The 15356-nt window shown below is 45.8% G+C and overlaps 2 protein-coding genes and 1 long non-coding RNA gene across 4 annotated transcripts; 2 read left to right on the top strand and 1 right to left on the bottom strand.

The window, feature by feature from the left end:
* Positions 1-317: 317 nt before the first annotated feature.
* zgc:112982 (uncharacterized protein LOC503771 homolog) lies at positions 318-9359 on the top strand. The gene is made up of 11 exons (XM_062379318.1): positions 318-553; positions 1087-1124; positions 1210-1866; positions 2271-3065; positions 6219-6388; positions 6813-6933; positions 7082-7154; positions 7294-7430; positions 7529-7622; positions 8214-8328; positions 8780-9359. The coding sequence occupies exons 2-11, from the start codon at positions 1096-1098 to the stop codon at positions 8791-8793; spliced, it is 2205 nt and encodes a 734-aa protein (XP_062235302.1). The 5' UTR covers positions 318-553; positions 1087-1095; the 3' UTR covers positions 8794-9359.
* Positions 9360-10487: 1128 nt separating this feature from the next.
* lipib (lipase, member Ib) lies at positions 10488-15287 on the bottom strand. The gene is made up of 10 exons (XM_062379319.1): positions 15188-15287; positions 13220-13611; positions 13021-13129; positions 12672-12773; positions 12224-12313; positions 11959-12126; positions 11753-11842; positions 11224-11332; positions 10838-11011; positions 10488-10703 (listed from the first exon to the last, which is right to left on the bottom strand). The coding sequence occupies exons 1-10, from the start codon at positions 15237-15239 to the stop codon at positions 10619-10621; spliced, it is 1371 nt and encodes a 456-aa protein (XP_062235303.1). The 5' UTR covers positions 15240-15287; the 3' UTR covers positions 10488-10618.
* On the top strand, positions 11225-14130 carry LOC133932579 (uncharacterized). Of its 2 annotated transcripts, none has more exons than XR_009911966.1 (4): positions 11225-11291; positions 11724-11858; positions 11931-12079; positions 12232-14130. It is a non-coding gene; the product is annotated as an uncharacterized LOC133932579 (long non-coding RNA). The 2 variants fall into 2 exon arrangements; XR_009911965.1 differs by having other exon boundaries at positions 11931-12115; positions 13049-14127.
* Positions 15288-15356: the final 69 nt, after the last annotated feature.

Here is a 15356-nt window from a genome sequence, read left to right on the forward strand (position 1 = left end):
TAAACAGTCATACACACCCTTAAATACCAAACAGTGAATAAAGTGGTTTCAAATATTAAAATCAAGCCTGAAAATGTGTCTCACATGTTAATTTATCAATTAGAGCAATCTAGTGATATGATAATAAAACCCTGAAAAGCATAAATCATGTAGTTTTCATTAGTTTAGTTCACAGCTACACTTTGAACAGAGGAACTTATACAAACATGTAAATATAATTATACTCGTGTCTGTGTTTTTTATTTTGTTGCTGTACAGCTGCGGATTTGCACATCCGCTGGTTTTCTTGTGAAAAGGCCGCAGCAGGAAGTAGTGAACCGGGTGTTTAACTGAAACATGAAGAGTTGAGGGTTTCAGACATTTTTAAACTTCACAGGAAACGTCTTCGCGTCTGTTCGCATCCGGATCCAGTTCGTGGATAGACACGTTTTTAATTTAACGTCACAAACGTTTTATCTTCGTGTTTTATCGCGTTTGTCCTCGCTGTTGCTAACGTTAGCCGCATTAGCGTTAGCCGCGTTAGCCTTGTTAGCCAACACTAGCGGGGCCTCGGGTAAGTGCACTGCACAGCGTTAGCTTAGCTTAGCTTAGCTAGCAATGGTGTTCATGTTCTGTTAAATGGTATTAAAATGTATTTTTACATAAAAATGTGTTTAGTTGTGACTCTAGTAGAAAGTGTTTCATGTCTTTAACCTGGTTGTTATTCTCCTGGTTGATAAACACACATGTTTAGTTAATCTACACGAGTGTAATGATCAATTAATAGAATTATATTGAAATAATAAACATCTATTGTAGTTCCAGGTCTTATTGACCATTGATTGATTCATTTGTCTATTAAACTGCAGATTAAAAATATCAACACAGCAATATAAAGTTGAACCTCAAAAAAAGTTATTAGTTTACAGTAATAACCAGTTGTGTTATTATTTACATAATGAAACTGGACTCTGAAATAACAGAATGATGATATAACAGAAATGCTGATAATGAATTGGGAGACAGTCCATCGTTAATCTTTAGTTAACGGGTGGTTCTTGATAAAACAGTGAATTAACCAAACGTAAACTTCTACTTTCTTTGAAGGTGGAAAATATGTCACGATCGCGGTCTCCTAACTACAGGTAAACACATTGTCATAATTTAACCTTTAAAAATATTTGTATTCAATTTATCAGTTTCAAAAGTGACGTAGTTTATTTTTTCCAGGAGGTTTCAATGGGAGGAATCCAGCTCTGATCCTCATAAGGTCCTCACAGAGCCGGATGAGAATCCACACAACAGGAGTCACCGCCTCAGACCGACTCCTGAAGAAGACTGGGGCTTTGACAGGGAAGAGATGTACCCAGAAGCCCAGAGAAGATCCCCTCCCTTTCCAGATGACCTTTTCCAGATTGAGCATCAACGCCGTCCAGACGTGGAGAAGTTTTACAACCGAGCGTCTTCACCTCACTATGATGTGAGGGCCTACGAGGGTCGCAGGCTTTCGCCACCGCGCAATGTCGGAGGGGATAGCGATAGACGCAGGGAAGGGTTTCATGACCAGAGCTATGATAACAGGGGGAGGTTGCCCCAGTCTCCCCCGAGTCTGGTGAGGGAAAGATTGCCACCGAGGTCTCAGGCAGATCACCAACAGAGAGAGCCGGGGACGGGCTGGAGGGAGGAGCAGGGCCGAGGCCCCGGGAGGTTCAGAGACCTCAGTCCTGCTATGAGGACAGACGACCAAAGGAGTGGAGCAGCTAGGGAGAGAGGTAGGAGGAATTTACAGGGTTCCAACAGAGACAGACAAAGGGAGGAGCCACATCAAGAGAGGAGCCCCCCCTTTAAAAGGCAACGGAGGGAAATGGATGACGCCGATCACCCTGGGTAAATTCCAAGCAAAATGCATCGCAGCACTTTCCAAGAAGGAAGAATTCAGAGGATTCTCATCTTTAAATTCCATAGAGCAAAATCCTTCACTCTCTTTCGTCATTTCTTATTTTCCTTCTAACAAAACACTAATCTTACATATTGCATGGCTTAAGTTGTCTTTCTTTGCCGGCTCTGCTGGCTCTTAACGATGCTGCATGTTTTCTGTCGTGCGTTCTCTAGTTGTTAATGCGAGCAGCAGCTGTAGTCTTTAAGAATCCTGCTACATTGGTAACTATTGCTTTGACAAAGACACAGAAAAAACAAAGCTAATGTCATCTGTAGATTTTAAAGCATATGTGAAGATGGACCTTCCCATGAATCATTGTTGAACCATGTCAACCCCTCTTATGCTGTCACAGGTACAGGAATGAGGAGGAGTTTGGGGAACAGCGTTACTTGGTGGAGACGCCCAGAGATGGGTTTGGAGGAAACACTCACGGGAGCCTTCCCCGTGGAGATGTCCGACCCTTGAGACCACTTGTCATTGAACATGATCACGGTATCGTAAATGTCAAAAAATTACCACAGTGGGAACAATTTGATAAACGCAGAGATCTTGAGTTTAATCGACAGAGGAGTCCCCGTCCTCAAGGCTCCTCGCAGGAGCGTTTCAGGACGTCGGACACACGGTTGGATGATCGTGAAGATGTGAGAGGAGGCCGCCTTCAAGATAATCGGAGAGATTCCAACTATGTTGAATCTCAGAGGAGCCCTGTGCCGCAAGAAAGACCAAATACCATGAGATATGGTAATCGAGATGGTTCTTTGAACCCCAGGGGGACAGGTTGTCCTCGTCCTGGGAGAGGGAGGTTTAATCGTGGACAGGTCGGAAGGGCCGGACCAGTCAGGACTCAACCACGTTTACAGCAATCCTCCCAAGGATACCAAGATCTTCCTCATGGAGAGCAAAGACTGGGATATCGACCCCTCAGAGAAGATGGAAACAAGGATCCCATGGAAGGAGGGCTTCGCTGGTCAGGAGAAGGCAGACTTCAAAACAGGCCCCGGAGTCTGGAGCAACACTTACTGAGGGATGACCTGGACCCCAAAATGCCCCGTGGATGGAGTGACAAGAAAACCAGTAACGTGGCCGCTGTGAAGGAGGAAACGTTAACCATCAAAGTAGACATGACCCGACCCATTAACCAGAACAGGTAGAGTATTTTTTATTACAACTATCAAGGGTGAGTGGTGGAAGTTCACACTTCTTTCTCAGCTCATGAAGAGCTGCTGCAGGAAGAGGAAACAAGCGACCGGGAGAGAGACGGAGAATCGACCTTTTCATCGAACTGGATTCGATTGTCGTTGATCCAAACACTGATGTTGGCACAATTCAATGATGTGCTTTGGCTTTACTCAATCAAGATGCCACGCAGAAGATTCTCCAAGTGACTAAATATCTTCTCACAAAGGTAAAGTTGCCCTCGCATGAAGAAGTGACGTGGCACCAGAAAGAGCTGCTGTTCGAACTGAAGACTAAGGAAATGCTCTTCATCCTGAAGAAAGAGATCTGGAGCCAAGCTTTGGGAAAGTGACCATGTTCTCGTCACCTTCCCAAATGAAGACAAGTTCCATTCGAAAGAGATTTCAGCTGCATCGGATTCTTTGTAAAAGAGATGAACTACTCGGCACTATTACTTTTGGGAGAGTTAAACAAAATGCACAGGCGAAGAATGACCTGATGAACGGAGACAACAGGAAACTGGAGCAGCTCAGGATGACACATTCTGCTTTGTCAAAAACTGAACCGCCTGAACCTGGTCTGGTTCAAGACCACAATTAATGTACAAGTTTTCATCAAGTTTTTCCTTTTATTGGTGAAATCAGGTGGAAAGAAGGCGAATGACAATACTTGAGGAGAGGCTCTGGCACTCGAGGCAGCAGATTCAAGCTCCAGTCATCATCTCACATGTCGGTTCTTCACAGGATTCCAGAAGAGGCAAGAATATAAAGATCTCCCCCTACGGTGAGGAGGAGTGAGCTGCAGCAACGGAGCATCTCACTGTCACTGTGATCTGAAGTGAAACCAAAGACTCCTCAAAGAGCCTTTTGATAAGACTGGACCCAGACTGTGATTCCTCGTCACTCTAGTTATTTCACTCTGAAGCTGCAGTGACACACACTCAACACCACGTCTTCTAGAAGGAGGTGTTGAAGGAATGTTGCTGTGTCATCATCCAGTAAAGTGGAGTTTGGTGTAAACTTCCAGAACAAGTCTTTGGAGTTTTTTAAGTCACTTTGACTGGAAATGAAAAACTGTCCTTGTGTCAACTTGAGAATTTTTTTTTGCAGATGAGCAACATCAGTACTCGACAAATCTGTGTGTGAGACAACAATGATCCTTTTGTGTGAGCTCCTGATCGATGCTGCACCTGCCCCCCATTGTGTTTGTGACGTCTGGCCACCGACTCATCCGAGGAACCGAAGGTGTCCAAGTCATGAGGCGTAAAATCCTGGAAAGATTGTTTCCCCGTTTGGTACAGAGGAGAATTCCAGCTGTGGAGGCACAGACGAGGTTAATCTGTGAAAACATGGATGTTCAGATGTGCAAGTATCAAAGTTCACGTTACTCGTGTCTCAAAAGGAGGAACCAAGAACCAGGAAGTATTTATGGATGGATGTTTCAGTGCTCTGCGAAGAAGACGACCATGGTTTGAGAGTGGAAACAGAAGAGGAGAACCTCTCTGAGATGACTTCATACGATGCTTCAGAGGGTTCTTTGAAGAGCATGTTCACAGTGATTGGTTACGAGCCACGTTGGAAGAACACAGCACAGGTTTGGAAACTGTGGAAGAACCTGGAGTGTTTCTGTTCATAGTTGATGGAAGATCCAAATGAGCAGCTTCTGGAACCAGCTCCTGTTAAATCAGGGTCATTTTGGAAAGAGGATCCAGAGCATGTTCTCTCTGGGGCTGCATCCACACGTGCATGTTCACAAAAACATGAACAGCTAAGGAGTCGTCGTCTTGTCCAGAGTGAAATGAAACAAGCTTCTCAAGCTTTGTCGACAGTGATCACAGCCAAAGTAGCTGTTAAATAAGGAAACAAGCTAACCACTCATTTCTTGTTTTTGTTAAACAGCATCAATTTAAATTCATACCAGAAGAAACTGAAGCAATGAACAATCTACAAAAAGGAGAAAATAAAGCTGTCAATATAATCATGGATGATTCTTAATTGAGAAATTGCAGGAAGATTTGACGCTGTGAACTTGAATATCCTCAGTTTTTTGAAAGAAGAAATTGAAGCCGTGAAGTTGGATGGCCCCTCAGTGGTGGAATTCAAGCAACATCTGTGCCGTGAAGAGCAGAAATCAAAAGATCCTGGAAATGTGCTGATCTGAGAAGTTCAGACCATGAACGTAATGTTCAATGCAGATAAATGGAGGAAACTTCTGCCTCATCAGTGCCGTCGGGAGGAGAAGATGGATTCTACACCCATAGATAAATATCATCATTACAGTGGAAAGGAATTTTATCTATTGACAAAAACATGGAGAAGTTGAGACATCGTCAAATCTGTCAAAAAGGAACATTTGAAGCCATGAACAGAATCCTTGATGCCGACAAATCAATCTGTGTCACAGATATTGGATCGAAAAACTACACGAGCATCAAATGAAATGCTGAAGATCGTGTTGGGCGACTGGAGTCATCCCCCCCCCCCCCCCCCCCCCCCCCCGTGAGGACCAGTGGTTCGAACTGAACCAGCTGAGTCACACTAAAGATCCGATAAAAACAAGAGCTGAAGTGTGAACTTTCACCCGACCTTTTAACTCACCTGTCTGTTTAAAAGAGGTTTAACCTGGTTTCACATGAACATCCACTAAGAGATGAGAATCCGTATGATTTTGTGCGTTAGAGCTCGACCCCCCCCCCCCCTCTTTCTAGATAACAGTGTTTTAGTTAGTGTCATATGTGGATCATGTAAAAGGTAAGTGTCGGGTAAGGTAAAGCTGTTTGTATTCATCTTCTTTAGCTCATACGTGTGAGTATTTCAGCTAAAATATTCAGACTCACACTGAGAACATTCACTTATTTCCCCCTGGCCACAGTAACTAGTGGCCTCAAGGTCTCATGAATCATTGTCAGCTCCGAGAAGAACAAGGAAACTGTCAGAACTGCAGTTCATCAAACAGCACTTTGCAGCTGTTAAATCCAAACTTCCTGTTGTATGAGTGTTTACAAACTGGAGATTTCTTAGTCCCATTATATGGTAGATAAAAGCTCAAGTAATTTATCTTCTGTGTATCAATTCATCATGTTTTTAACCTTCATCTCCCACCTCCTCCTCCTCCTCCTCAGCAGCTTGCCGAGTTACTCCACAGAGAGGCAGCTCTCTTTGGATCTGGTCAACGTGGGCCGGCAGCGTCTCGACTTCCTGCCCATGCTCGAGCACTCGGGCACATATCAAGAGACGGCCATGCACACTGGGACGTTTGCCCAGGAAATCATCACACTGGTGCACCATGTCAAAGGTCAGCACAGCGTCCACTGGTCTTATCTGTACCTGTCGGGATGTAATGGTGAAACAAACTGAACCTTTGGAACCAGGTCACCTCATACAACCACATTTTGGTTCACTCAGTCCAGACTCTTATTTGTATCTGCACCAAATCGCACATGATCATAAATATCAGTCCGCTAAACCTAACTTTTATTTATTAAATATCGTAATGGTCCTTTCTGGATGTAGTGATCAACAGTTGGCCAATTATTATAGATCTTGGCAGAATGTATTTCATTTTAACTGATTGCAAAGCACATTGAACTTTCACTGGTCGAACACAGCACAAGGTTCCTTCTGCAACGTAAACAAATGTTGGCCTCTATCATCTGATATGTTTTTGTGTAGCTTTATATTGTAGGATATGTATAAAGTGTTCTTGTCTGTGCTTGCAGAGCAATATTTCCGAGATGATGGCCTCACCCTGAACGAGCGTTTCTCAGTTCCTCAGACAAGTGGCTTCTCTGAAGAGGAGACGGTGGAGCTGACGCTGGACGAGCGGTTCAGCTCAAACCGGTGCGTCTGGACGTTTCTTGTTTTCAGTCATTCTACCGGATTCATATATATTTGTGCTGAAGTCTGAAACATAACACACAAACAACCCCGTTAACATCAAGCTGAAGAGTAATATTGAAACAGGAAGTTGTGTTTTTCTCCTCTGCAGAGGCTTCAGTCTAAACATGAACTCGCTGCATGAAGACGAGGAGCCTCTGTTCTCCAGACTGGAATCCATGCAGGTCATTAAATCACTCTTTCTCTCAAACCACCTTGGCTTCCTGAAATCTGACTGTGGATCAGCAGAGATAATTGTAGTTCTATGGGAATTTCCTGATGAATCCACAAGTTGATTGTTTTGCGCTGACGTTGTGGTGACAGGGTTTGAACCAGCAGCTGGTGCGAGACCCGGGGGACCTGAGGCACGACCTGGAGAGGAGGAGGCAGGAGAGACTGGAGGGTGTGATGGTCACCATACCAGGAGGCGGTATGTCACAGCGCCCCCTGGGTCAAGTCAGGTGAGCCAACGTTTTCATGTTTTACTGTGGTCCTCAACTGCTCGGGTCAGTGTCTTAACTTTGAATAACTTCATTCTTCTGCCACTTGTTTGTGTCAGTGAGCCAGAGTTCATTGACGACATGTCTCCGCTGGAAGAAGACAGATTCTCCACTTGGCCAGAGGAGCAGGGCAGGAGACAAGAAGGCAACATGGTGAGTGTTAAAGAACCTCTTCAGTCGAGTGATGGGGACGATATATGCTGCTCTCAGATCTGCACTGAAGTCCAAACATTCTCCTGAATATTTCTGGAGGGGCTGCATGTGAGAACATAAAATGTCAGTCAGTTCTGTCAGAGTGAGTCCAGGTGGGAAACAGCAGGAAAGTTGACGGATGTGAAACTGGAAGAACACAAACATCTCAGGATGAAGAAGAGGAGTCGGACACGTAGAGGACGAAGACGTCGGCTTGGAAACACGAGGAGATTCCAGATCTTCTGGTGATGAGGGCCGACGCCGGTGTGGATGAGCTGGAAACAACAACACTGATCTTTCCACAGCAGAGTTTATAGTCATGTCCCGCCCCCTGCTGCTCTACAGGCTCCGCCCCCTGCTGCTCTACAGGCTCCGCCCCTCGTCTGGATGTTCCCACATGTTGTGAACGAGTCAGACCCGACAACCTGATGCTGCTGCTTCACAAACACTAACTACACAACATGTACACACACTGTTTTACATAGTTCATATCTGAAAACCGATCCAGTCATCAAACTAACTCCAGTCTTTTTCACTCTTTTTATTTTTTAGGTACCAAGAAGAGGAGCTTCGTTCCGACTGAACTCCGGTTCCCAACGGAGGAACAACCGCTTCATTAACCAGGCTGGACCAATGAGGCGACAGAACAACCGCAGCAACCCTGCAGGTAAACCATTAACACCACTGAACTCTGAAACTGATAAACGGTCACCATCAATTACCCCATTAAGACGTAAGGCACCAAATCTGCTTCAGCATCGCTCCCCTCACTTAGTTTCTCAGCCATCATCTAGCAAACAAACTACATTTCCCATCATGCATTTCACCTCCTGTATTCCAGTGAATCACAACGTGTAACACAAAAAACAGTGTCATAGGAGGAGAAGCACTCGTCTCACCCGGCTCTTAAAGGTGTATACACGTGCACGTTGTTCTGGGGAATTCTCCCTTTGACCAGTTAACCCATTACACATCAGCTTCTGATCCTTCCTGAGCTCGTCCATCCCATCCGTCCTGTCTCTGGTCCAGTCCTGTTCTGTCGTCCATGTTCTGTTCTCCATGTTCTTCATACTCTGGATCCCTCTGACCGCCTCTCTCTGATTCTCTGCTGCTCACAGGTCCGACCTGGTGACCGGGCGCTGGAAGCATCTTTCATGTGGATGTTGCAGGTTTTATTTTTTACTGATGACACGTCTCATAAAAACCAGCCAGTTGAAGTTTGTTTTGATGAATTTGGGGATTAATTGAACCAGTGTTGAGTCTGATGGACGGCACACTGCTGGGATGAAACCCAGACGCTCGTGGCAGCAGCGGATTTGATTTAATGTGAAATGTTGAAAGCTGCCGTGCTGGAGGTTCACGGTCTTGCTTCTTTCTGTTTTTGCTTAACATTTAATTTCTCTTCATTAATAACTTAAGTGAATGTATTTAACATTTAAATCACAACCTAGTGAAATTAACCCGAAGAATCGATGACGATGAAACCGACAAGCTCCACTTTGACCGAGTGAGGTTTGGGATCCTGGTCGTTCAGATGTCAGGGAACTTGCAGATTTCAACATGTGAAGGTTTCACTTCTTTTTGACGACCTGTAGATGTTTGTCTGTGTCTGTACAGAACGATATGACATTAACCAGCCTCTGTGACACGTTAGCTTCACCTTGTTCCCGTCTAAATAAAAACACTTGTACAGTTGGATTTTGTCTGAGTTTCTTTTTCTTTTTTTTTTAAATCCATCTTGTTGCTGAATGGTAAATCCAGGTTTGCGATGACATAAATCCAGGAAGTGTGTTGTACTTTATTTTGTCCTTAACAGTTACATCAGTGTTTTAGTTTAGAGTTCTAGTTAAATCCTGCTAAGAAAAGAGTTGAAAATACATAAAATAATAATCCAGTATTTGAACAGACATGTTTTAAAATCTGTTTATTTCAAACGTTGGGTGAAAATTCAAAAATAAAAAAAAACAGTTTGACACATTTTTCAGAATCCGTTCAGGAAAGTTCAACTATTTAGTTTTAATCCTTTAAATCAGTTTACGAGCTTCAAAAACTGGTGCACAGTAATTTGCGTTTTCAAAATAAAACTCACATATTAACATGACAGATACACCCCCCCCCCCCCTCGCTCCCTCTGTCGTGAAGACTGACTTTATAAAATACGTGCACATCAACAAACCACAAACAAACACAAACCAAACAAGAGGTTGAGAACTGTTTGGTTTTAAGGCACAGAGACGATAAAATCTTTAGACCTGTCATGAAACTGAAAAAATATAAGTTTTCAACTTTTAAAAGTTCAAAGATTTACAGCTTATTGAAATGCAAGTTGCAAATTGTTTATTCAGACATAGACTAAAAGAAGTGTTTTTATTTGAACCATAATGAGGCTTTTCTATCTATTTAAGCATCTGAAGAATGTTTGTCTTTAATTAAATGTCCTTTAATGAGGATCAAGACACTTTGGCTTCACGTTCAGGAGCCGTCCTGTCGTCCATCTTGGTTTTACGGTCTAATGGAAACAGGTCAAGGACGTGAGAGACTCTTTATTTTCTCTATTTTCAAACTAAAACATGATTTCTATGTTTCATTAAACCTTGAAATCACTGAAACTGGATGTAAGGTTATAAAATATTCAACATGCATTGTGTTACTTCTGTCACACTGTGTGTACCCAGTGTGTACTTGTACTGACAGTGTCTCTGCAGTTGCAGGTGTGTGTTTCCTGACCTCAGTCTCTTTAACAACACGCTGACTTTCCAATAACCAGAAGTTCTCCACAGCAGATTGTTCGTCTTCTTCAGCCAAGCGAGGAGGCTGCCCCTCCCCCTGTGGGTCCCCCGGGGGTCCACCTGGGGCCGGGGCCCCCCCACAGCACCCAGGGGACGTCTGAGTTTCCTCCAGAAGGTTCAGGGGTGAATGGAGATGTGTTACGGTAGAAAGAGTTTGTGTTGAGGGCGTCAGAGGCGAGAGTCACAGGGCAGAGGTCGAAAGGCCACCTCCATGTTCTCCTCCATGATGATGTCAAAACGACAGATCAAAGGCCTGAAGACACAGAGAATGACAGTTATACCTTTTATCTCCATTTTCTCTTTTTAGTCTTGATTGAGTGAGTGAGATTTTCTGGCTTCTGCTTCGTGACCAAATCTCCCTGAGTCGTGGTGAAGAGCAGCACTGACCTCTCGGGTTGATCCAGAGGCGTGAAGCGGATCCGCAGCAGGCGGATTTTGTACCGAGGTCCGATCACGTTGCCGGTGTTGATGCGGATCGAGATCTTCTGGACCGGCTGCAGATCCTCATCGAACTGGGCCAGCAGGCGGGTGGAGGTGTACTGCTCCAGCCGGTACAGCTTACTGCCACAGACCAGGAGGAGTTTAACGATCACATGGAAATAGAACGAGGCTTCTTGATAAAATGTCTCAACTGAGAACCAGGAGGGCCAGAGACTACAGTTGCCACAATTACATAAAATTTACTTAAATCATCTTCTGACGTGTGGATGCATAATCATCTTTTTCTAATTTGCAAATAGAACTGGTAGATTCCATGTGCTTCAGTGACTCACTGGTCTATTCGAGCCTCGGTGAAGCTCCTGCCGCTGTGCAGCCGGATGTAGACCACCCCCCAGCGCAGGTACTGGTTCCAGGTGACCATGTCCACTCTGTAGCTCAGCTCTGACAAACAGGACACAGACAATATCACACAGTACTTTCATTTCTGAATGAAATCATCTCAGCTCACTCACAGGATCCAGATTCTTTACTTGAATCAAAGCCTCTTGCACCCTGCAAGTATTAACAGAGAAATGTTCTTCAAAGTATTTTGTCTACAAGTACTCTGTTGCAGAAACTTCATAAATGCAATTCACTTTATACATTTAATTACTGCAGTATCAGTTGTTGCTCTCATTTTAAAGTAGATCAGGTAAGAACTTTATATAAATGAGATAATTCAATGTTTTGGTCCTTAAAGTGTAATTAATGAAAAAGTAGTAAAATAATATAAATATAAAAGTACAGTCGCCTCTAAATTGTACTAAAACCTTGTTTAACTGAATTCCTACAGGACTGTGATGTCTCACAGGGATGACTCACTCCTGTAGGGCAGTGACGCCGTGGTGCTGAAGAAGACTCTGGTTTGTCCGAGTCGCAGCAGAGCCTCCGTCCAGCGGCTGAAGTCGTAACCTGCAGGTGATCACAGGTCAGTTCTCATCGCTCACAAGCTCGACTCCACACAAACGTTTGAACCCTGAGACTTCTCCTTTGTCTTCAGGGGGACCGGGGGGGATTGCTCCACCTACCGAGGACGGGGCAGGACGCCGGTTTGAAGGCCTCGCACTGCAGACACCTCCCGTCCAGGAAGTCGCTGTAGGACGAGCAGGGGTACCCGGTGAGGCTGCAGGTTCGGTTCAGAGCGCACAGGTACAGGAACACCGAGCGCTGGTGGTCACACACAAAGTAAGATTTACCTGTGGAGGGGGGGGGGGGAGAGATGATGATGCTGCATGTGAGTGTGTGTGTGTGTCATATTTTCTGATGTCTTTTTATGTGTGTGTGTGTGTTTACCTGCAAAGATGGTTTTGGGGCATCCTGGTTGGTCGGCTCCACCGTTGGCGTAGAAATCGATGTGACCGTGAGCTCCTCTCAGACCGAAGGCTGAACATGGAAACATGTTTATCAAGTTTATTTAATTTAATTTAATCTTTCACAGAGAAAAATGACCAAAGCCCAAAGGTTATAAATTCAACCATAAAAGAATCTGATAATAAATCATTAACATTTAGCAGGTGGAACATCAACCAGACTAAAAAAGGTAAAGATGTTTCTGTCGTTTCAGGTCTTTCTTCTCTCAAGTGTTTCTGATCCGTTTGGTTTGAATCAGTTATTTGATGATGAACAGGCTGAGACGTGATGATTGACAGCTGACACTCAGGTGATATTTAAAGTCACGTCTCATCCAGACCCCTCATTGTGATCGTCTATCTTGAGTTCAGTTTGATTTCTAGAGGCTCACAGTTCATGTCGGTGTGAAGAACGTCCACGAACATGGCGTCGGAGGGATCCAGCCTCTGCTCCAGGGCGGCGCTGGTGAACATCGGCCCGGCCGGGTCCAGACCTGGAGAGAGAGAATACAGAGTCGACTGAGACAGTGTAAAACGTTTGATACCAAATCCGTCTCTGACACTAACGAGAGAGAAAATAACTGTTTCTTGGTACGAGTGGTGTTTTCAGTTCTGTATCTATGTTTGCAAGAAACAGGAACATTAAAAGTTGACATGTTTAAAAATGATTTATAAATAAAAGGACCGGTTAAAGACTTTTCTGAACCTTTCCCTACACCTACAGTCGGGTCCTGTGTTCACCTGTGATGCGTCCGATCCTTCCCTCCAGGTTCGCTCCCACGAATCCGGCCAGGTGAGCTCCCAGGCTGACGCCGATGAGGTGGACTGAACTCAGAGAGGCTCCTTCCTCCTGCAGACACACAAACACCAGACTGTCGTTTACCGCTCAGACACAGCTACAGACGGTGACTGTCTGTGGTCTGGGGACTCGTCCTCTCACCTCCATGGTCATGATGAACCCGGTCAGGTTGTGTGCCGCCTCCCTCGTGTAGGCCACGGCGGTGAAGTAGTTGAGGTTCGCCGCCCCCTTGTTCCAGTCCACCACGATCACGTTCATGTCCTGCTGCTCGGCCAGCAGGCGGACCAGGTGGTCGATCCAGATGGGGGGGGCTCCGGTGGGCCGGTAGCCGTGGATGACGAAGGCCGTGGGACGGGAGAGGTTGAAGAGCGGCTGGGAGGCCAGGTGCTGGTGGTTGATCTCACGGCCACAGTCCAGGTTGGCTCGGGTGTAGAGCAGCAGCCGCACGTACAGACTGGTTCCCATGAAGCAGTGGGACAGGTTGAGGTCTGTGAAGCTGTCGCAGGGCTCGCCCCCCCCACTCTGCTCCTGACCTGAGGGCACAGAACGGGCGACAGCTGAGGCTCATGGGAAAATAATCATTTGTGTGTTTGATCGTGAAACAAAGCAAAGGACGAGAACAGCAGCAACATTCACTGAGGTCATGAACCTGCAGGTCGGAGAGGTCAAAGGTCAGAGGGGTGTGACAGTAAATGCTGAGATCACTTCTTTGTCTGGTTTGACCTCTTCAGCTCGGACAGGCGAGGATTAAACAGGAAGTCGGGATAAGGAGAGTCTGAAGTGCTGCAGAGGGAAACACTCCACTCGGTGCTGAGTGGCTGACATGAAGCCTTTTGTTCAGCGCCATCTTTTCTTTTTTTTAAACACGCGCGGTGCTTTATGAACTGTTTGACTCTACGTGGATCATAATGTATAAAGTGAACATCAGCTGTGTTGAAGAAGACTTGAAACTAGAGATTGAGAAATAAACTCCTGAGGAAAATCTTCACTGACGTTATAGACTCTGCATATCTCATAATATTTTGTGTCCCCTCTGGTGACGCCTCGTTCTCCGTCCCTCCGTCCCTCTGTCCCTCTGGTCTCTATCCCTCCATCCCTCTGTCCCTCCGTCCCTCTATCCCTCTGGTCTCTATCCCTCCGTCCCTCTATCCCTCTGGTCTCTATCCCTCCGTCCCTCTGTCCCTCCGTTCCTCTATCCCTCTGGTCTCTATCCCTCCGTCCCTCTGTCCCTCCGTCCCTCTGTCCCTCTGGTCTCTATCCCTCCGTCCCTCTATCCCTCTGGTCTCTATCCCTCCGTCCCTCTGTCCCTCCGTCCCTCTGTCCCTCTGGGCTCTATCCCTCCGTCCCTCTGTCCCTCCGTCCCTCTGTCCCTCTGGTCTCTATCCCTCTATCCCTCCATCCCTCTGTCCCTCTGGTCTCTATCCCTCCGTCCCTCTGTCCCTCCGTCCCTCTATCCCTCTGGTCTCTATCCCTTTGTCCCTCCGTCCCTCTGTCCCTCTATCCCTCCCTCCCGGTCCACATGCTATCTGAAGAACGCCTTGAGACGACTTCCTTTAGATTTGGTACAAACGCTCACTTGGACTAAAAGATGAACTGATCTGTATTTAGCAGACACGGATCAGGCTGCTATAAAAAAACACCTCATCCCCTCAGCACCCGCCCCTCCATGAACACAACAGGTGATTACAGCTGTCACTCAAACAGGGAGGGCGGGGCTACAGGGTGGAACATGGCCCCAATACAACCCCACATTAGTAGAGTGTGTGTAACGAATGAATGGACAACACACTGTGTGTGTGTGTGTGTGTGTGTGTGTGTGTGTGTTTGTGTGTGTGAGTGACTGTATATTTACTTTTACAGCAGCAGACAGAAAGAGATGCAGGCTTTTCTATTTTGACTTCAGATGATGGGTTGACTTTAAATAATCTGTTCCTTCCTGCACCTCACTAAGCTCTCTGTACACACACACACACACAGGCACACACACACAAACACACACTAAGTACGACACACTCATGTTTCCCTCCTCGCTGATAAGAATGCACTCTCACTTCTCCCCAGAGGATCTTTTTAAAGTGAGGACTAAAGAGCTGTGGGTGTTGTTCTTACCTTTGCAGAGCACGATGAGTCCCAGCAGACCCACAAGTCTGCAGGACAGCATCCTTCCACCAGAGGCAAACAGGGAATGAAGGAGGTGAAGATGAGGAGAGAGCAGGAGCTCTAAGTGCCGAGTGAAGGAGGTGACTGAGGGAGGGAGGGAGGGACTGTTGGGGAGATA

The sequence above is a fragment of the Platichthys flesus genome, chromosome 21 (genome assembly GCF_949316205.1).
Source record: "Platichthys flesus chromosome 21, fPlaFle2.1, whole genome shotgun sequence".
NCBI lineage: Eukaryota > Metazoa > Chordata > Actinopteri > Pleuronectiformes > Pleuronectidae > Platichthys > Platichthys flesus.